At 35.6% G+C, this 22,696-nt stretch overlaps 1 protein-coding gene across 33 annotated transcripts in view; it reads left to right on the top strand.

The window, feature by feature from the left end:
• ank1b (ankyrin 1, erythrocytic b) overlaps positions 1–22,696 on the top strand; it is a 129,137-nt gene that overhangs the window by 82,940 nt on the left and 23,501 nt on the right. For 16 of the 33 annotated variants that reach the window (XM_087301185.1, XM_087301184.1, XM_087301177.1 and 13 more), the window contains 15 exons: positions 1,665–1,763; positions 1,863–1,961; positions 3,377–3,469; positions 3,620–3,692; positions 7,041–7,061; positions 9,279–9,402; positions 9,519–9,582; positions 11,202–11,314; positions 12,725–12,949; positions 16,097–16,251; positions 16,373–16,584; positions 18,364–18,568; positions 18,828–18,924; positions 19,467–19,695; positions 20,875–21,003. In XM_087301185.1, the coding sequence (XP_087157311.1) occupies positions 1,665–1,763; positions 1,863–1,961; positions 3,377–3,469; positions 3,620–3,692; positions 7,041–7,061; positions 9,279–9,402; positions 9,519–9,582; positions 11,202–11,314; positions 12,725–12,949; positions 16,097–16,251; positions 16,373–16,584; positions 18,364–18,568; positions 18,828–18,924; positions 19,467–19,695; positions 20,875–21,003 (1,938 nt within the window). Of the gene's footprint in view, positions 1–1,664; positions 1,764–1,862; positions 1,962–3,376; positions 3,470–3,619; positions 3,693–7,040; positions 7,062–9,278; positions 9,403–9,518; positions 9,583–9,776; positions 10,034–11,201; positions 11,315–12,724; positions 12,950–16,096; positions 16,252–16,372; positions 16,585–18,363; positions 18,569–18,827; positions 18,925–19,466; positions 19,696–20,874; positions 21,004–22,696 lie in introns of those variants that run through there. The other 17 variants (XM_087301187.1, XM_087301186.1, XM_087301179.1 and 14 more) reach the window with 2 other exon arrangements.

Raw genomic sequence — 22,696 nt, 5'->3', positions numbered from 1 at the left:
GGTCATTTGTTTTTGAGGTTAAAAACATACAAACAAGTCCAAATTACTCCCTGTGGTTCCTGGTGATATACTGTTATCTTATGAAGTGAAATGTTCATTCTGTGCAATATTTACAATATCAAAAGGTTCTCGTTGCACTCAAAACTAGTGAATGCAAGCTTCTGGTTGCTTGATGGCGTGTGCACTCAAGTGTGAAGTGACAAGCCAGATGATTTTAATCATCATTAAAATCCTTTTAAGTGTTGCCATGACAGCACAATAGCGCTATTACAAGCATCAGGAACAAGTATACTACATATTCAGTTGAAGTCAGAATTATTAGCCCCTATTTACATTTTTTTTCTTTTTTTAATTATTCCCCAAATTATATTTAACAGAGCAATGACATTTTCACAGTATGTCTGATAATATTTTTTCTTCTGGAGAAAGTCTTATTTGTTTCATTTCGACTGGAATAAAAGCAGTTTTAAATTTTTTATGAACCATTTTATGGTCAGCATTATTAGCCCCTTTAAGCAAATTTTTTTTTTGACAGTTACAGTACAGAACAAATCATTGTTATACAATAACTTGCCTAATTACCCTAACCTGCTTGGTAAACCTAATTAACCTAGTTAAGCCTTTAAATATCACTTTAAGCTGTATAGAAAGGTCTTGAAAAATATCTAGTAAAACATTATTTACTGTCATCATGGCAAAGATAAATAAATCAGTTATTAAAAATGAGTTATTCAAACTATTGTTTAGAAATGCATTGAAAAAAATTAGCTCATTGTTAAACAGAAATTGGGGAAAAAATAAACAGGGGGAGTAATAATTTAGGCGGGCTAATAATTCTGACTTCAACTGTTAATGTCCTACTGCACAGGTCTTTGCATTTCTGCTGAGCATGTACAGTTGAGGCATAGATAAGTATACGTTTACATGAGCAGTACAAACACAGAGTGGATTATTGAGCTACTTTGATGTAGTAACTGCTCTCACAGACATCACTCCATTCAAATAAATGTAAGTGGACGCTCATTTCTATGTCATTAAGCGACTGGAAGCTTGCACACACTCCACTTGTCGTAGCACTGAGAAATGTTTGCCCAAAAGACCTTAAGAAGTTTTTGTCATAGGACCTCAGTGTTTCATCAGGATCTGCTAGGATTGATTTAGACTTTTTTGTGTTTAATTTTATCCTCATAAATGGAGATTGACTTAAATTTAATGAACCACTAAGGACCACGGATTCAGCAAAAAATCTTCTTTAATGTTCTACTGAAGAAAAAAAGTCACCTACGTCTTCAATGGCCTGAGGGTAAGTAAATTAACTGTAAATTAAAAAATTTTAGGGAACTGTCACTTTAAACATGAAATTCCTCCAGTGTATGGTGTAAAGTTTTAGGTATTATTTATGTATGTGTTGTTAACAATTTGTCTGAATATGAAACTAACTCTATCAGCATAGTAATGATATTGCTTGTTCTGGCAAACAGAGCTACTACAGATTTTATGAGATGTATTAAAATTCATCTGTGACCTTTCACCTTTTCATTATTCATTCTTCACATATTAAAATGCCACTGATCATCTATATGCATTGGAAGTACTCATTTCTTCATTCACTTCCTTTCTTTTATCATTTACACCCTTTTAAACCTCTCACTTTTCTCTCTTAGATGGGCTACACACCCTTACATGTGGCGTGCCATTACGGGAATATAAAGATGGTGAAGTTCTTACTCCAGCAGCAAGCACACGTAAACAGCAAGACAAGAGTAAGTGTTCTACTTCTGGATGCATCATACACAGGCCTTTTCAGTGTTGGTACATTACACACTTTTGCATTCTCTTTCTCCCTCATCTTCCTTTTCCAGTTGGGATACACTCCTTTACATCAAGCAGCCCAGCAGGGGCACACAGACATCGTCACCCTGCTGCTGAAACATGGAGCTCTGCCCAATGAGATCACCACTGTGAGCGGACCCTCTTACCTATACTTGAAATACAACCATTTTTACTTGCAAATAAATAAATAAAACATTGTATGAATGGTTTGTTCTCTTAAACAGTCCTGCTTTAACACAATTTTTTGCAGTAAATGCAAGCTATTATTGAAAGGTTATAATCTTTAAAAACTTTTATAGTGCATATACTGTTATAATATAATTTTATTTTCATTTCGTTTTATATACAATTAGATTTAAAGTGCAATAAATTCCAAATTAATTTAAAAGGTTGAGCTAAGTATGTTGTTAATTGTAGCCCTCAAAATTATAGCAATGTGTTTTCCTATCAAATTTAATGCATTAAAATACATTTTTTAAATCCTTATGAATCCTGAAATTTTTATTTAAACTGAGGAATTATGATTCAAGGCATATGTATTGAGTTAGTATGGTTGCTGTAACACTCCTTTCCCCACCAAATGAGACAGATTAGGGTTAGAGTTCTATATGGTTATATAGAATCATTTTTAATCAGATACAGACATTGGTGGAAAGAGTACTGAAAAATCATACTCAAGTAAAAGTACCATTACTTGCCTAAAATTGTAGTGCAACAAGAGTAAAAGTATCTGTTTTAAATATTACTCAAAGTATGAGTAAAAACCTAGTCATTTTAAAAGTGCTTTAGATGAGATATAGGTTGTGATGCCAGGTGACCAAAATTCAGTGTATAGCCAGCGTCTAAGGACAATGTTATTGTGAAGACCAAAAACAACATCAAATGACGTTGATACAGTATTTGGTTGATTTTAGTTTGTGTTAGAAAGTAACCAAAATCCAACATCGGGCCAACATCCTAATCTAATGTCATATTGATGTCAAATACTTACATTTATTTATCAGGAATGGCAACCAAAATCCAGCATGTGAGAGACATCATAGTGGAAACGTCCACACAACGTCAAACTGTAACATCATTAGATGTTGATATTTGGTTGCTTTTAAGTTAGATTTTGGACATTGACGTCATTAAATATTCTGGTTTAATGCGTGTGAAGATTTTGGACATCTTCCTGGACACTTTTAATGCTTCCAAACAGTTTGCTGCAATTATAAATCTGAGGTAATTCATTATGAGGCGATTTACCTTCTATGTTTGATTTGATTGGACAGGAATCACAGGATCTTGTCTAATCCCCATAGACAAGAAACAATAAAGTAGTGACTGCAGCTTGAAGGAAAGTAGTGGAGTAAAAGTACCGATACTGCACTAAAAATGTACTCAAGAGAAATTAAAAGTACACATTTTTAAAACTACTTAGCAGAGTACAATTTCTGAGAAAAACTACTCAATTACAGTACTTTGAGTATTTGTAAATTGTTACTTTACACCATTTGATGCACATGTGAGATTTTTAACCTAACTGTTTTCTCTGTGGCAGAATGGGACGTCACCTCTGGGTATCGCTAAGCGGCTAGGGTACATCTCTGTGATTGATGTGCTCAAACTGGTGACTGAAGAATCCGTATCAATGGTGAGAGCCGTTTGCACCTCATAAAGTGCATCTGATCTGAATATGTGGCTTTTGTTCCGTTGCCTTTCATCTCTGGTTAATCTCGATATCATCTTAGAGTTGTAAATTTGCCATCTTGATTTGTTCATATGTTCCTTCTCCATCCCTCAGATCACCACAGAGAAGCATCGCATGAGTTTCCCCGAGACGGTGGATGAAATACTAGACGTATCTGAAGATGAAGGTGCGTACAGGCGGCTCAGATTGGATTTAGCCTGAAGGATCATACTGCAGTAAATGCCACATTAAAGAATTGATTCTTAGCTGCACTGACAACTTCTTAGTACCATGAGGTTGGTGCTAGACTCTATTAAAAACATGAGCCAGTAGGCAGATATGATGGTGGGTCATATCCTAAAAGTGACAGTTTGATGACAACTAGCAGTTAGAGATTTTCTCACACTCATAGCGCTGTTTTGGCTATGTACTTGACTACACAATGTGTTTTACACATGTAGGATCATTTGTGTAGATGAAATCAAATTTTGCCAGTTATAAATGGGGATGTCCCGATCAGTTTTTTTGCCCTCGAGTCCGAGTTATTTTGATTTTAAGTATCTACCGAGACCGAAACCCAACCTGATACTTCTATAATACATAAAAAAATAAAGAAGAGCGAAGAAACAGATCCAGGATGTTCTTTATTTTTTATTTAATTCTTCTTATTTTAACATTCAACAACTCTGTTAACAAACAGAGCACTTCTGTGAGGTAGCTTGAACAATCAAGTAATAAATAACATAAATTCACTTTTGGACTTTAGTGCAACAGTAAATATAAAAAAAGCCTAATATAAAACCTCAACAGCACCTCAACTTAAAATACACGGCAGACAATCCCAAGTTTACGTATCTCACAGTTTGCTATGACAATGTTGTGATTATCAACTTTAAAATAGCTCCAGACCGCAGACATACTTGCTCTTTCTGGTTCAAGCTGCTTCCGTGTTCTACTTTGCCAGAGTTTAACCAATAGCATCTCTGCAACAAAGTGATGTCATGCCACATGCGTTGCTGTTTCTGTGTGAAGTCAAGAAAGAAGTCTAACTCTGTGTCACCGCATAACTATAGATGTGTTAAAAAGTAACAAGAATTTATATATACATATACAGTTGAAGTCAGAATTATTAGCCCCCCTGAATTGTTAGGCCGCTTGTTTTATTTTTTCCCTAGTTTCTGTTTAACGGAGAGAAGATTTTTTCAGCACATTTCTAAACATAATAGTTTTAATAACTCATTTTTAATAACTGATTTATTTTATCTTTGCCATGATGACAGTAAATAATATTTGATTTGATATTTTTCAAGACACTTCTATACAGCGTAAAGTGACATTTAAAGGCTTAATTAGGTTAACTAGGCAGGTTAGGGTAATTAGGCAAGTTATTGTATAACAGTGGTTTGTTCTGTAGATTATCGAGAAAAAATATAGCTTAAAGGGTCTAATAATTTTGTCCCTAAAATGGTGTTTAAAAAAAAATTTTAAACTGCTTTTATTCTAGCCGAAATAAAACAAATAAGACTTTTTTCAAAAGAAAAAATATTATCAAATATACTGTGAAAATTTCCTTGATCTGTTAAACATCATTTAGAAAATATTTTAAAAGAAGAAAAAAAATTGAAGGGTGTTAATAATTCTGACTTCAACTGTGTTTGAGTCCTGATCGGGAGGTAATGTTCAATTCTGTTTGAGACTGAAACCATGTGATTGGGCCCTATTTCAGATCACGTGATCGGATCTGGACATCCCTAGTTATAAAATTTTTTTTAAAGATGAATGACTTAATAAAATGTAGACTGTAGACTCAAAAATCGAGAAAATTTGCTGTTAATTTACTCAACCTCGGGCAATCCATGATTTAGGTGAATTTTTTTTCGTTAGTACATTAGTCAACATTTGAAATGAATCAAAGTTTTGTAAAAAAAAAACTTAAGACAAGTATGGTTGTTGTGTAATAGTTTTAGGCAATTTTCATAAGCTTGTTTGATCTACTTTAAATGTTGACTACTGTAGATCAATAAAAAAAATGAACAGCTACTTCCATTCTGAGAGTCAACCCCTCACATATATATGGCTCTCTACAATACATTGAAGTGAAACAAACATTATTTACAGAATTATTACTGTACCTTAAATTTATAGTCACAAGAAATCCTGTTTATTTTTGTGAAATGGTCCCAACGGACAGTTTCCAGTTTAAATAACTGGTTCAGTAGTTTGTTTTTTTGTTTAACACAATTTTTTTTTACTAAAACATCCAATAATAAAATTAAATTACATTTCTAAAATGAATTTAAATGATTTCAATTCACCATTTCAATTCATCACTGTCCAAAAGAGAGTTTTGACTGAGAAGCTTGTGGATCTTTGGTTGATTGAGCTGAGAATGAATTGTTTTTAATTCCAACATCACTTTTGACAATTTACCTGAGGGAATGTTTGCAGGTGATAATGTTGTAAATTATTGCTAATGGTGTGTGTTTTTAGACGGGTATTTTTTATTTAATAATAACTGAACTTAACATCAGGAGTCATGGGTACTAATTATTGTTATAATTTTGACTCTCAGGTTCAGGTAACCTTTGACTTACATCTTATAAATCACCAAGCACATCCTTTTTTTTTTGCAAAACAATTTTGCAAAAATGCAACACACAAAAAAGCTGAATACATGTGCTGAAAAAGGCTATGCTGGGTTGGCGCACAGGTTTCACTCTCCCTCCAGCTATAGTCACTGTTCAGTCTGAAGCAGCTTTCACAGTGGATGTGGAAAGCGCTGCGCTAAGAAACCTATTCATTTCAATGGCTTGCACTGAGCAAGGGCAGCTTGTTGCTGTGCCAACCAAGAGCAAGAGCAAGAGCAAGTCAAAATAGTTCAATATTCCTGTCTGTGTTTATACTGCTCATATACATGTAAGCTTATCTATGTCTCAACTGCACATGCTCAATAGAAATGCAAAGTCCTGCTTGACAGGACATTTCTATGTAGTATACTTGTTCCTGCTACTTGCAATAGCGCTATTGTGCTGTCATGGCAACAGTTAAAATGACATCTCTCGTTAACTCATTAAAATTTTACTGCCAATAAAATTAGCTTATTGTCTTTGTGTTTTTTTCTATTAGTTATTATTATTAGTTAAATTTAAACAAGTCTTACAATTCTTTTACAATTATTTATTAAAATAGTAATAATAAAATTATTATTTCTTCAAAGCATTTTAGGTTTCTGTTTTACGTATAGGCACATCCAGAATAATTGGTTTTGGGTTTCGGCCCAAAATCCCTACTAAAATTCATCCTTAATTCCTTGAGTTCAACAGTTTTTTTATTGTTTTACTCCTGAAGCTTCTTTGGCTACAGTCATCAAATAGGTTTGTTTTTTATCTGAGAGATATTTGATATATTTCCCTTTATTCAGGACTTTGTTTAGGATTAAATAAAGCAAAAGCAATTTTTTTGTGATATTCTAAACTTGCTGTAAATTACGCTAGCATTGCCAGGCTGAAATGTTCCTTCTTCCTCCCTGCTGTAGGAGTTGCTCAGCTAACATTAGGTAGGAGCGTCTCCGTCTCTCTGGTTTGGTTGTCCGGTTTTCAGTGGTTCGTGAAACGTGTGCCTCCATTTCAAGCGCTTTCATTTTGTCTCTGGCCCTCAAGTCTCTCTAACTGCTCTCTATTCCAACATGTGGCTTTATGTTATTACGACGTCGACCCCTTCATCATTGTGTGGTCATGACGTTTGTTTTTCTTTACTGACAGTAACATGTGTCTGTTGATCCATCATTGACAGGACTGCATCCAAAATTACTTTACTTTACTTTTTAAATCACTGTTTGTGACAGAGTGTTTCTTCAACCATTGGCTCATGGTTCCATTTGGCCTAATTCATTAACAAAAGCAAAATAATCCAATAAAAAAAATTACTCTGCAAGTCTATTACATATTCTATTCTATTCTGTTTTGTTTTGTTTTGTTTTGTTTTGCTCTATTCTGTTCTGTTCTATTCTGTTTGGTCTATTCTGTTTGGTCTATTCTATTCTGTTCTGTTTTGGTCTATTTTGTTATGTTCTGTTCTATTCTGTTCTGTTTTGTTCTGTTTTTTATATTCTGTTCTTTTCTGGTCTATTCTAGTCTGTTCTGGTCTGTTGTATTCTGTTTTGTTCTGCTCTGTTCTAATTTATTCTGTTCTCTTTTGTTCTGTTCTTTTCTATTATATTATATTCTAATAAAATTAATATAATTAAATAAAATTAGGCGGGCGAGGTGGCGCAGTAAGGTAGCACATTCGCCTCACAGCAAGAAGGTTGCTGGATTGAGCCTCGGCTGGGTCAGATGGCATTTCTGTGTGGAGTTTGCATGTTCTTCCAATGTTCGTGTGGGTTTCCTCCGGGTGCTCCGGTTTCCCCCACAAGTCCAAGGAAATGTGGTATAGGTGAATTGGGTATGCTTAAATTGACCGTAGTGTATGAGTGTGTGTGAATGGATATGGATGTTTCCCAGTGATGGGTTTTGGCTGGAAGGGCATCCGTTGCTTAAAACATAATATGCTGCATAAGTTGGCGGCTCATTCCGTTGTGGCGACCCAAGATTAATAAAGGGACTAAGTCGAAAAGACAATAAATAAATAAATAAAATTGCATTAAACCATATTTTTACTATAATTTAAAATAATATTAAAAATAATATTAAATTATATTAAATTAAATGGTTTTATTTGCTTCCACATAAATTACGTAATTAAATTCTTATTTTTATTCTTTAAAGGTCTGATATCATTTCTTCAAAATTTCTCATAAACAAATTGCAATTGGTGTTGTCTTGATGTTGTGATTGAAATCCGGGTTATTCCACCAAATTTTGATATTCTCTTCCAAAGTTAAAACATTTGTTTGGTGTAGTCTAAAAAACACTACAATTGCCTGAAAACATGACATCTTTTTATTATTTTATGCAAAAAAATTTGGATGAAATGAGTCAGTATCTTACAGAATAAAATTAAAATAGTGTTTTCACTATAATTAGTACATTTATTACAAAAAATTCCAAGGAAGCTGAGAGTTATATATAAATGAATGTAAAACTTCAAGTTATTTATTTTATTCTTTTTTTTTTTTTGCTTCCTTGTATTTATATATGTACATTTTGTATAGACAATATTTTGCATATATTTTTGTGATGGATTTTCATATTTTGAGGGATAGGTAAAACAATATAAAAATTACTTTTTTATTGAAACGCATCTATTTTATGAAACCAATCAACTGCTGGGACATAATTAAGGCCTGTAGTTGAAGAAACACCCATAGATGAGTCTCTCTTTATCCAAACACTATGGGAGTCACACTGGGAGTGGATAATTTTGCTAATTGACTAATGATGATTATTTGACTCAGCAGAGGGCTCCAAAATGAACTGACACAGTGGCTGTTTTACACGTCTCTGAACACCTGTGATTAAGGCCCTACAATAACACCAAGCAATCTCTCCCATGCAGATTAAGTGTGATCTTCTTCATGTCCACTTCAGTAACCAATGTACCATGCAATCTTATCCAGTATCTTGATTTCTTCATGTTTTCCATTGGCTATGTACATATGTGTGTGTGTATGTGCTTGGACCCGGTGAACGAGTGAAGTGATGTTTGTGCTCGATTGGGAATGATGGTGGATTGCGAATGCTGAAATAACTTCTGAGCTTCTCTTCCTTCCTGTTTTTGTTCCTGCCAGTCTCTCGTATCAGTGTGTGTGACATATATTTTGTGCCGTATGTAGGTGATGAACTCCTCGGGATGGATGGGGCTCGCTATTTGAAGCTGGATGACCTGAAAGACCAGGATGATGATTTTTTGTCGCCTAAGAAAACCCTTAGAGACTTTGAGAGCGGGATGGGCACCACGTAGGTCACAACTTTAGAGCACAATCAAATCAAAGCCTTTTGGCTAAGATGCTAGAACCATCTCTTTAAAATAAAGTGATGAGTCAGATTATAACTATTTTCGTCGTTCTCTCCAGACCGTACTCTCCTGCAATTCCCAGAATTCCATGCGTGTCACCTGAAACTGTCATGTTGGACCAGGTATAGTTGTTTTCTGTGTTATGTGCTGTAATAAGAATTGCTTCTTGCTGAAAGATATTTGTCTAGTGAACTTAGTTTCATTGCTTGGTTTCTGGCAGCATTTATCAACAGTTTGACAGCACCTACTGTACTGTTCACAACAACAATAAATATAATAATAATAATAATAATAATAATTCCTTACGTTCATATAGTGCTTTGGACACTCAAAGGGCTTTACACATTGCGGAGAATCTCCTCATCCACCACCAGTGTGCAGCATCCACTTGGATGAGGCGACGGCAGCCAAATTGCACCAGACCGCACACCACACACCAGCTGATTGGTGGAGAGGAGACCGAGTGATGAAGCCAATTATGATATAGGGATGGTTAGGAGGCCATAATGGACAGAGGCCAGTAGGCAAATTTGGCCATTTGGGATTTTTAACGACCACAGGGAGTCTGGACTACGGTTTAACATCTCACCCGAAAGTTGGTGCTCATTGAGTCCTCATAAATATACTGAGGCTTTAGGACCCACACAGACCGCAGGTTGCTGGTCTCACTAACACCACTATTTTATTTTATTTTTTATTTATTTTATTTATTTATTTTATTTTAGACATGCGCTATAGGTAAATTAGATTAACTAAATTGGCCGTAGTGTATGAGTCTAAATATATTGATAAATTTGCCCTTAAGGATGTCCAAATTGAGTCCTTAGCCATGTATATTACTAATCAAAAAGTAAATTTAGAAGTTTACACTAAGACATTTTCATGGTGCCTTTCTGGAACATGGGTTGAAAGGTTGTTTGATTATTGTAATGCATGTTTTGTTTGATTATTGTAATGCATGTTTTGTATTTTTGGTTTCTTTTGAAATAAATTAGAGGCTCTTTTGAAAGTTTTCATCCCTAATGAGCCCTGTACACCTGTTTAAGATCCACTGGTCAACCTTTATAATGATTTAAAATGTAACTTAATAGAAACTAATATATACTAAATGCATATATTAAAGTTTAAATACAGTATAGACTCAGTATTTTAGACACAACAATTTTAGACCCATATTGAGTTAGTATTATTATTTTTTATTGTTGTTGTTGTTTGGCTTGATATAGATGTTTTAAATTGGTGATGGTTGTATTTAGGGCTCTGCGGCACCTGAAAGATTGAAAACCCCTGATTATTTTATCACTTTTTTATTATTCTTATTTTCATTACTATTTTTATTGCCTTTTTGCCATCATTAGACAGAAATGTAAAATAAGAGATGAATGTTGAGAATGAGGGAGCAAGAGAATGTTCTTTAGAATACAGTATCAATAGAGTATCTATAGAAATGTATCTCTGACCACCTGGATTTAAAGGTGTTTGATTATTTAATGCATGTTTTGTATTTTTGTTTTGTTTTTAAATCAATCTTGAGGCCCTTTTGAAAGTTTTCGGGCATAATGAGCCCTGGACTCCTGCTTGAAATCCACTAGTCAAGCTTTTTATCGACTATTCGAAAGTAAACGCCTGACCAGCTGCCATGACCTAAACAGAGTTATCATCTCATGAAGCTGTCATTGTATCTCTGTTTGTGTGTGTGTGTCTTGCGTCTGTGTGATCTGTCACTCCTGCGTGTCTGCAGCACACACCTGTCCCTTTGCCAAAGGAGTATGACGAGGACTCTCTAATCCCCAGTAGTCCTGCCACAGAGACCTCAGACAACGTTAGCCCAGTGGCCAGCCCCATCCACACTGGGTCAGTGCACATGTTTCACCTGCAACCTAACCAAATCTAATGAGCAGATGATTCATTGTCAGTCAAAATACCTTAAAGTGACAGTAACCACACAAGGGATGCAAACGACTAATCGATTACTGATTGACCTTATTGATGGTTGATTAAGCATGGATGTCACTAATGTGTATAGTTTTGAAAAGCATATGCAAAATTACAATAGATGTAAGGAGAAAATGAAGTGATTTATACATTCATTTATTAAAAACTTTGTGCTACTTTTCTTTAAGATAGAAAAAAAGCATAAGTTTAGCATCCGGGTGGTTGCATTGTGCCAAATCCATTGTGGAGAGCATTGTCGGATCATTTATTATCTAAAATGGATTGGCATATCATCTGACTCAACTGGTACATTTAGCTAATGACCATGTACTATATTAATATTCAGGGGCGGACTTAGTGATTTGGGGGCCCTAAGCAATTCCATTCCAAGCATTGAAACTCGAAACATTCTCTTTCTCTATAAGTATATATTTTTTCTCTGTAGTTTTTTTTTCTAAATAAACTGCACGTTAAAAATATATTTTAAGGGGAACCTTTTTTTTCCTAGTGTAGAAATTAAATACAATAAATTCACAAATAAAAAAGTTCACAAACTATGTGTACAGTTAAGCATATTTGTAATTAAATTTAAGTTTTGCATGCAGTACAGTACAACAGTAAGTTGCAGTAAGGATGTCACTATGAGGGCCCCCGGTTTTGAAAAAAAGTAATAACATTAAAATCTTAATGGTTATCAACAGATTTTACAACGTATGATGCAAAAAGTATAAATGAGATATGATTCATTTAGGCAATTCTTGGCATTGGTCAGGGCCCCCTAATTTCCTGGTGCTCTAAGTAACTGCTTACCTTGCTTATTGGTTAAGTCCGCTCCTTTTAATATTGTAGACTGAAGTAGGCTAATAGCTTTGTCCAAAAAAGGGGTTGTTCCCAAAATGAGTGGATATTTAAGTTGATGTTAATGAATGCATGTTTTTAATGTAAAAAAAAAACAGTAAAAATCTTTCTTTTGGATTAGGATGTTTGCGTTTTAAGTGTCATTTGCACATGACACTAAAGTAGACACTTTTTGCTTTATATGGTAAATAAATAATGAATTAATTTAAATATTGAAAAATCTTGGGAATTTTACATTTATATTATTTTTATATTTGGGAAAGTAACATCTTTATTCCAGTTGTTACAAACTTGCTAAAGGCTTCTTTCTGCTTTTATCTCCGTTGTATTTATCTGTTGGTCATAAATGCTTATTTTTATACCTGTCTTCACCGTCATCAAGCATCTAGGAGAAAGTTCTTTTGAATTGCTTTAATGTTTTTTTTAATGCTTCAGGAGTCTGATTTTGCTCACCGGCTGCTTGTTTGACAGGTTTCTGGTCAGCTTCATGGTGGATGCGAGAGGCGGGTCAATGCGGGGCAGCAGACATAATGGTCTGCGTGTGATCATCCCACCGCGCACCTGCGCTGCCCCGACACGCATCACCTGCCGTCTAGTCAAACCGCAGAAACTCACCACTCCTCCTCCTCTGGTGGAGGGAGAAGGACTCGCATCTCGTATTATCTCTCTAGGGCCTTCCAGCATGCAGTTTCTAGGGTAAGAATGCCATTTGTGTGTTAAAGCTGCATGATTAATTCTTAAATGATCTCGATTTAAACACCCAATTTCTAAAAATCATTCTGCTTTGTTTATTTAACTATTGACAAGTAGGATCATATTGGATGTTTGATACAGAGAAAGAAATTGACATATATAGTGTTAAAGGTGCCCTTGAATGCATTGTATGTTAAAATTGTCAGTTGATACCTACATGGAAGGTATGTAACATAGGTAAGAGCAAAAATTCTTTCAAAAATGGTTTTATATGTCCATTTATAACCCTAGGAATTGGCCATATCATGAAATACTCTGATTTTAGCTCTGCATTGCTCAGCGTGGCTCATTTGAGTCACTGACACTCATACAGGGTGATTGTGAAACACACACAAACAAAATAACCATACTTCAGTTGTCAATTTTTTTTTTATCAAGTAGATAACTTGTGAAATGACAGTAAATTCAACTGAGGTAGTGGATATCAAGTTAGCTAGGAGCATGAGCTCTGTAAGCAACATAGTGTTCTCCTAAGTTATGTGTGTGAATGAACTATAGGCTACATTATCATTTTCCCAAACATAAATGCACTTAAGTTTGACTAAAAACTCAAACTTAGTTTTATGATGTTAATTGCTGTCCTTTCACTCTGTTGCGTCATTACAATGTACACAAACGATTTCACAATATACGCCTTAAACCAGTGGTTCTCAACTGGTTTGGTCATGGGACCCACATTTTTTTTTATAGGAACTATAATGTAATTTTAGGAATTATAATGAATTTGTATTTATTTGTTAACATACACAAGTAGTGACAGATAAATCGTAAGAAAATCACCAAGACTTACAAATAAACAATATTTTATTATTGTCATTAAACAAAATGTCTCAAATTATAGAAATATTACAAATTAAAAACAACAAATGTTTGGTTTCTAAAAGTGCTCTTGTGAGCGCACATCACTACATATGACAACCTGAGGTTTTAAGCCTTTTTTTTCATAAATATATGTAAATCCATACTTTACATATTCGGGGTCGTTCTTGCGCTTCGACTTATTTGTTGCTATAATTAAATGAAATTTCACATGTCAATTGGTACAGTTGTCGCTCGCGTATTTCAAAATAAAAGTCTTGTATAAGCAAAACAAGTTGAAAATGAAACATTTGTTGTTTTTTGACCACATACTCTGCGACCCACAGAAAATTTTCCCGCGACCCACTTTTGGGTCGCGACCCACCAGTTGAAAAACACTGCCTTAAACTAAGTAATAGACCTTGTGTCTATTCTGACTAAATCAATCTTTCTCGGATTTAACAGTCTTCTCATGATGACTGTGTTGAGATGAGATGACATGAGATGCCTGTTGAATTAAGCATTGGTTTTCAAAATAATAGTCCAAGATACATAGGATATGTAATGAGCTGTTAAAACCTTTTTTGCATTTTAAGCATTGTTGGTATCTCACTAGGAAATGCTGCGGAGGGTGTTCTGAGTGTTACATAGCTGTGTGATGTACTTTTTGTCAAATAAGTTTTATTGAAGACCAAGGTTCAGAAAGAAAAGGATTCTCTGTTTTACATATGTTGTCCACATAAAACAGGCAAAGCAAATAAAAATTAAAAAAGGAAAAACAATATGAAAATCATAACAATAAATAAATAAATAAAAAAACACCCACTAAACAAGCAAATTTGTTACAAACACCTGTTTGAACAACAAAGTATGATGACAAAGCATATTACTACATTACAGAAATTATGCATTAATCCAGGGGTTCTCAGACTTTTCAGCCCGGGACCCCCAAAATAACAATGGCAATGACTCCCACTATTTTCAGAAGTGGTTATAATCATGCAAATGTTGCACACCACACTTACACAAATGATTAGGCCTATATAAACATAAGCATATTGAAAACACATAAAAAGTGCAACCAAATAATTTTTTATTATTATTGTTTAATATTAACCTCACCTAATAAGACTGGCAAAATATTTAAGTTACATTAGAAGTCTTTTCTTGGTTTAATTTTGGAGACTGCCACTTAAAGATTATCCTCTATGTTCAGTCGTGGCCTGTATTTATTTTAAATGTACTTGAGTGCTGTAAAGGTGTCAGAAAGTTTAGCTAGTGCCATAAAATCAATCTGGTGCAACTGAAGCTATTGCTCTGTCGTTAATCTAATGTAAAAACCCTAAGGGTTGCAATCCAATGTAAAAAAAAAAAAACAAACAACAACAACAAAAAACCTAAAGTCTGATGGCTTTTTTTTTAGATATTGTATTTTTATGTAACTATTTTAATCTTCTGTAGGTTATGGATTAGTAATAGTAATTTTAAAAATTTATTCAAATTTATTAGATTTTTAGAAATCACCTATCATTGTCCTGCGCCCCCCTTTGAGAACCACTGCATTAATCCACAAGGTTGTTTTCAAGGTAACAGATAAAAGGATTACAAATTTTGTTAAATTGTTTAAGTTTTCTTTTTAAATAGCATCTAATAATTTGCTCCCAACGTAACATTGAGGTAAGTTCTGCTAGCCACAGTTTACATGTAGGGAATTAATTTTTAGTGTTATGTTCTAATTCACATAGTTTTCTGTAAGATTTTATTTAAACAGGATTTATATAAGAAGAATTTAACAATGGTATTTGGGTCATTTCCATGTAATAGCTAGGTATAAACAGACACTATGCTAAAGGACCTTTAAATTACTCAGTGTTATTATTTCTGTGTTACTAAACATTCAAATATGCACAGCGGTACTGGGATGTTTACTGTTTGAATATAAATTTGATGTCTGTGGTAGTGATTACAAAAATAATAAATAAAATAGAGTGAAAAATATAAACAAAACAGAGGATTTTTGAAAACCTTTTTATTGTCTGGTGCCTTTGTATCCTTTCTATCATCTTTATTGTGTTTTGTGCATGTGCAATAAATTGGATGAAGACTTTATAGCTTGAATGAGCAATTATTTGAAAAATCTGGCTGGCTAAAGAATTTAAAATATTTTCAGAAGTATCAGGATTACTTAAGATTCAGCCTGAGGGAGACAGAATGAGGGATGTCCTTTCTTCCTGCTGAGTAAATGGAATACAATATTAACTAGATTTTTGACTTTTTAATCCTCCCCTTCAGGCCAGTGATAGTGGAGATCCCTCATTTTGCATCGCTGAGCCGAGGCGATCGGGAACTGGTGGTTCTGCGAAGTGAAAACGGCTCCGTATGGAAAGAGCACCGGAATCGCTATGGCGATGATGTTCTGGAGACCATCCTCAATGGAATGGATGAAGGTACATCATATAGAGTTTTTATTTAGAGTTTTATTTTCTCTTCCCTTTTCTCTTAATTTTACATCATTACTGTACAACAATTATTCGTGCAAAACATAACCTTTGACCTTGTTTTTATCAGATCTGGAAAGTCAGGAAGAGCTGGAGAAGAAAAGAATCCGCCGCATCATCTCCACTGACTTCCCGCTCTACTTTGCGGTGGTGTCACGTGTCCGGCAAGAGAGCGATCTCATTGGTCCAGAGGGAGGTCAGCTGGCAAGTAAACTGGTGCCTCAGGTCCAGGCCATTTTCCCTGACACAGCGGTCACTAAGAGGGTCCGACTAGGCCTACAGGTGAGATTTTAAGAGATTTTAGAATGTAGAAAGAGAACGCAATTTCATATATTCATTCATTTCATACAAAGTATATAATTATGATTAGAAACGTCATCCCCATTCACAAACTAATATATGGAAATCATTTTGTATAATAAAATTTGTCAAAATGACCATTAGTAAGTTATTCATAATAATTATAATAATTACTTGTATACTAATATTACTTATTATTCTTAAACTCTTAGTTCTAAATTCTTAAATTCTCTAAATTCTTAAATTCTTAAATGCCGGGGCCAAGGTGGGGCCACAGTTTAGAGAGAGGAGGCAAATCTTTTAATTGGTTCTTGCACTATATGTTTAAACATTTAACTCTTTTTGTCCTATTACAGTATATATTCATATATTATATAGGCCTATCATATGATTTCATTGGGTTAGTTTTACATCTGCAAATAACAGAGATATCAGAAAATCATAGCTTTACCTTTAGCGTTTCTGTAAGAAAGAAAATAATTAGATCAACAAATACGGGGGACTAGGGAGAGTGTTGTAACATGGGATTAGTTCATTTTTAGCACCCAAAACTAAAAATTTTCATCATTTATTCATCACTTGTTCCAAACATGTTTGACTTTCTTCTGTTGAACACAAAATAAAATGTTTTAAAGCAAGCTGGAAATCTGTAACCATTGACTTCCATTATTTGTTTTTCCTACTGAGTCAATGGTTACAGGTTTTCAGCTTTCTTCAAAACATCTTCTTTTGTTTTCAAATGAAGAAAGAAACTGGATTAAATTTGAGTAATTTTATTTAAAAACTTGTCAGTTAGCCCTCTTGTTTTTGATACAGTTTTTGCATAAACAGGATTGTGTGGATAGTAGTTTGCCAAATTAAAATAACTTTAACTCTGTGTTCTGGCTTAATCTCTGACTGTGAAAAACACATATCAGGTCATGTTAACCGTAGTTTTTTGGGTAAATGATGTCCATAATTTTGACAGATTTTCCATTACAATTGTTTTGTAACCTTTTTATAGTGAAAAAAAAGTGCATTGATTCTAAACTGCAAGTGTCCGTGTTGCCGGGTAAATGACAGCACAGAACCCGTCTTTGCTTTCACTATTAATTTCGCCATAAAGCGCACCTTTATTGTTGACATAACAGCTCAAAATGTTCATTTGAAACAACAAAATGATGACAGCTATGAACTGAATCACAGAAAATAAACCTTGTAGCTCTGATTAGCGAATGACATGTTTAGTCTGATATAATATACTTTAGTCTAGTCTGATATAATATACATCTGATATACTATGACCATTAATATACCATTTTTGGTTCGTTCTGAAACATTCCGCTTTAAAAGCAAACCTCGACAAGCAACATTGTAACAATTTCAATCTCTGTTTCGGAACAAGCCAGTCGATCTACAGGGATGAAAGCCTTAGTAACAGGCATCACTGGCATCCAACATAAATTAAAGCATATCTTTTTGTCCGAGCTTTTATATTAATCAGCAATGACTTGGAGGAGAGGGGCACAACAAAGGCCAAACTGATTTAAAAGGGGGCCGGTCCCCCTGTGGCCCCACCTATAGATATTACTCTGATATTACCTAAAGAAGAATAAAATGAATGTATGTATTATAAATAGCTGTAATAATGATTATTATCAGTTTTAAAAATCTGTTCTAAGGTCAGTGCCTTAAAGGAGACTTAAAAATAAAAAAAACTTGAACTAATCTCATTATTAAATGAAAAATTAATCTTTTGTTTCTTCTCTTGTCATCACCCAGGCCCAGCCAATTCCAGATGAGCTGCTGACTCGGCAGTTAGGAAACCAGGCCACATTCAGTCCCGTTGTGACAGTAGAGCCTCGTCGGCGCAAATTCCACCGCCCAATCGGTCTGCGCATCCCATTACCTCCATCCTGGAGGGAGAGTCCACGAGACGCTGGAGAGGGGGACACCACCAGTCTCCGCCTCCTCTGCAGTGTTATTGGTACAGTCCGATTCTCATCCATTTCAAAGCAAACATTGTCTGAAAATGATATCTGTGATCTGGAGAATGGCAGTTTTTCCTGAACGCCAGTCTTTTTCAGCCTTTTGTTTTCTGCCAAGCTGCTTGGATAAGGGCTGAAACAGACTGGTGTCCTGCCTGGAGAGGGACACTGGGATAAAGATAGATTTAGCAAGTTCATTCCAGATGGTGTTGGTTGCAAAAAAAAGGGATTTTATAAAAAGGTGTAAACTTTCTGCAGGTGGCACTGCTCCTGCTCAGTGGGAAGACATCACTGGCACTACCAAGCTCATGTATTCCCACAACTGTGCCAACTTCACCACCAATGTGTCCGCAAGGTGAGAGATAAAAGCACTCAAGGGCACACCAGGATAAATTTATTGAACAGTAAAACTAATTTTTGCATGGTGTTTTACACAAAAACATGCTAATTTATTGTTTTTTATTATCTTTTAAGCAATTATAATCTGTTTTAACCAATAAATATGTATTTTCTTTTCATTGATATTGCCTTAATTTATTTGAATTATTTTTTTTTTACTCCCAGCACAGTTGGATTTGTAAAATATACTTGTGAAAGTGTTTTTATTTTTTATGTTATGTTAATTTTGTTATTTAATACCTAGTTTGGTGTAGGTATCTTGTTACAATTGCAGCATTAACTCATTAAATAATACTAAATTTGCTACAGCATTGCCAGTGTGTGCAAGTAAAAAATGTCACATTTAAATCTTGGTGAATTTGCCCCCTTAGGTTCTTTGCAGCCCATAAAACAGACACAAGTGTATAATAATAGACAATAACAAGTTAACAATGTCTCTTGTGACCCTGTGTTTTCGGTGTCTTTTGTACATGCGTCTGTCCTCTTGTGTCGCTGCAGGTTCTGGCTGGCAGACTGTCCGCGAACGGCGGAGGCCGTGACCTTCGCCAACCTGCTGTACCGTGAGCTGATGTCAGTTCCATACATGGCCAAATTTGTGGTATTTGCTAAGATGAACGATGCCAGAGAGGGCCGCCTGCGCTGTTACTGCATGACTGACGACAAAATAGACAAAACCCTTGAACTACACGAGAACTTCTCTGAGGTTGCCCGCAGCAGAGACATTGAGGTTAGACATAAAATCTTCTTTATCTACAGTGGAGATCAAGAGACAACAAGTTTTAAACACCTTTTTCAGAATAAAATGTACAGTATAAATAATCTTCATTGTTCAAAACTTTTAACGAATTTTAATTGTAGCTATACCATACCATTAGAACAGTGTTTTACAAAATACTTGAGGCACTTCAACAAAAAAAAGTGATCACAATTAGTTTGATTGTAGCACAAAGAAAGATTACAGCTAAATTATTTTCCAGTGGAAAGTATTTTCCAGAGATTTTCAATCAAGTTTACATCAGGACTTTTGGCTGGCCATTTCAATATTTCATCGTTTTTAGCTTCAAGGAACTGCTTTTCCGGTTTTGCTATGTGTTAGGACTCATTGTCCTGCATGAAATTTGCTGGCTGATGATGAATGCATGACAGGAACCACATGTTGCTGAAGGAGCTTCTGATAGACATTCACATTCATTCTGTCATGTGGCTATAAAAAAACGCCAGGCTGCTGCTAAATAAAGCAAAGCTGAAACCATGAAACTTCACCTCTGCCATTTATTGACTTCTTTACACACTTTGGGTTCAGTTTTTCCCCAGTTTTAAGATTATCATGTTTTCATCTGTCACAAAGACATTAAACTTTCTTTCATCACTAAAGTGTACTTTCTGTCTCCCTTTTGCCTTAATTTAACCTGTTGTTGGGTTGTAGTCATATTATTATGGCTCGCCATCTTGCACAATCTGTGAAAAATGGATAGATTGCCTGCTAGCTAAAAGGGGTTTATCATATAGTTAATCCTATATAATTAAGGAAAATGAATGAATAACATAACTTCAAACAGGACTTAGCTGTGGCCTTTAATTTAATGAAATTGTAGTTTGTTCTCTAATTTTGATCTCCACTTATGATTACTGCATCAAAAGTCACAGTTAAGACTTTTACATTGTTTCATTGTTTGATTTCAGTGTTTGATGCCATATTGTGATTTTTGATGACAGAGTACCTTTACTTTAGTTGTTGCGTTCTTATTCAACTTATTTTTAACATTTACTAAGGCCAGAAATATTGAAATGCAGCTGTGAGTGTGTGTGTATAGACAGTAAAGTGTACTCCTACGTTAATGGTGGTGTCTCTGACTCACTCTGACTCACTGCTCTGTCTGTGTTTCTCCTTGTTTTCCTCCCACAGGTGATGGAGGGGATGCCGCTGCACTTGGAGTGTTCTGGAAACCTGGTGCCCGTCAGGAAAGCCACCCAACAACCTCGTAGCTTCAGCTTCCAGGCCTTCAGAGACAACCGGCTGCCCGTCTCTGTAAAGGTCTGTTCATCTGTCGCCCCCTTACCTTTTTCTGTCTGTCCTGAAGTGTGTCGTAGGAAATATAGGCTGAGAAGTACATGCCGTCTACCCCTGTTTCAAAAATGTTTTTCTTCAGTCAGCCTACACATTCTTTGTGTGCCATTGAATGTGTGACATTACTGTGTGTATGTATGCGTGTGTGTGCGCGTGTGTTAGCATTGTCAACCACTTTTTCTGGTAATTTTGTTGATTTTATGTTCTCCCTAATGTCTCCAGTAGGGCTGCACATGTATTTGAAATGTAGGGGAACTGACAGTTTTAACCCCAAAATGGCCAGTCTATCAGATGAAGAAGAGCCGGAGTCAGAGATTCAATTAAACAGAAAGAATACTGAAGATAGTTTGCAGTTTCATCAGTACTACTCTTGTAGTTTGTAGGCCGCTCTGCTTACAATCTTAAAACAACAACAGTTATTCTCTCACATAACATCAGTAACGGTGTCATACATATAGGTGTTTTATCCTGATTGGTTAAAACACAGATAGACTCAGGGTGCTTTCACACCTACACTTTTGTTTCGGAACCTGTCTAGTTTGCCCAGTTAGCGTGGTTCGTTTGGCATATGTGAACAGGGCAATCGCGCTCTGTTCCGCGCCAAAGTAATCGCTCCGAGACTGCCTGAGAGAGGTGGTCTCGGCTCGATTGAAACGAACCCTGGAGTGGTTCGATTGCAGTGAGAAAGTGATCCGATCCGAGCACGGTTATATCATAGTGTTTTATGGATATGTAATAGGCATACGGCTATATAAAGAGAGAATTATGAGTATGGCGGGAAGTTTCGCAAGTCTCCGGATGCCCGCAAACGAATGATGAACTCCCGGTAGTCTCGCGCCTCCTACCAGGTCCTCAAATAGGCACTCTTCTCACCCCTCCCCACCGCATCTCTCCTCGCGCGCGCACCTTGTCAATCACCACCAAACCACCACCTCTCCTGACAGCTGAGCGGGACGCTGGAAAATAAACCCTGACACTGTGAGGAGAGTTTACTCGCACGTGACTTGTTTTAGCTCTTTTGGTTCGATTAAAAAACTTTGCAGTGTGAAAGCGAACCGCTCCAAGAGCAAAGAGCAACAATGTAACAATTTGTAATCTCTGTTTCGGAACAACTGAATCGATTCACAGGTGTGAAAGCACCCTCAGACAATTTCCATGTGCGTGTGTGTGTGTGTGCGTAATTCCAAACAATATCTTCCAATGATGGGTGACTCGTGGCTATCACTGCCAGCTCACAGCAAGAAGGTCACTGGTTAGTCCCAGTTGACATTTCTTAGTAGAGTTTGCATGTTCTCCTCGTGTTGGCGTGGATTTCCCCCAGGTGCTCTTATTTCTCTCACAAACCAAAGACATGCGCTATAGGTGAATGGAATAAACTAAATTGACCGTAGTGTATGAGTTTGAATGAGTTTGTATGGATGTTTCCCAGTACTGGGTTGCAGCTGGAAGGCCATCCACTGTGTAAAACATATGCTGAATAAGTTGGTGGTTCATTCCACTGTGGCGACCCCGACATTGTTAGTCATTTTTCTTACCAAATTTTTTATCAGTTACATTTTCTGTAAAGCTGCTTCTGACCATGACGTAACCACACTAAAGGGTTATAAGAGACGTGTTTAGGGGATTATATGCAACATCATTGTATGCCTTCATTTTTAGG

The sequence above is a fragment of the Danio rerio genome, chromosome 21 (assembly GCF_052040795.2).
Source record: "Danio rerio strain M-AB ecotype USA chromosome 21, GRCz13ab, whole genome shotgun sequence".
NCBI lineage: Eukaryota > Metazoa > Chordata > Actinopteri > Cypriniformes > Danionidae > Danio > Danio rerio.
Note: the sequence above shows the minus strand (reverse complement) of the source record. Positions and strands in the feature narration are given on the sequence as shown.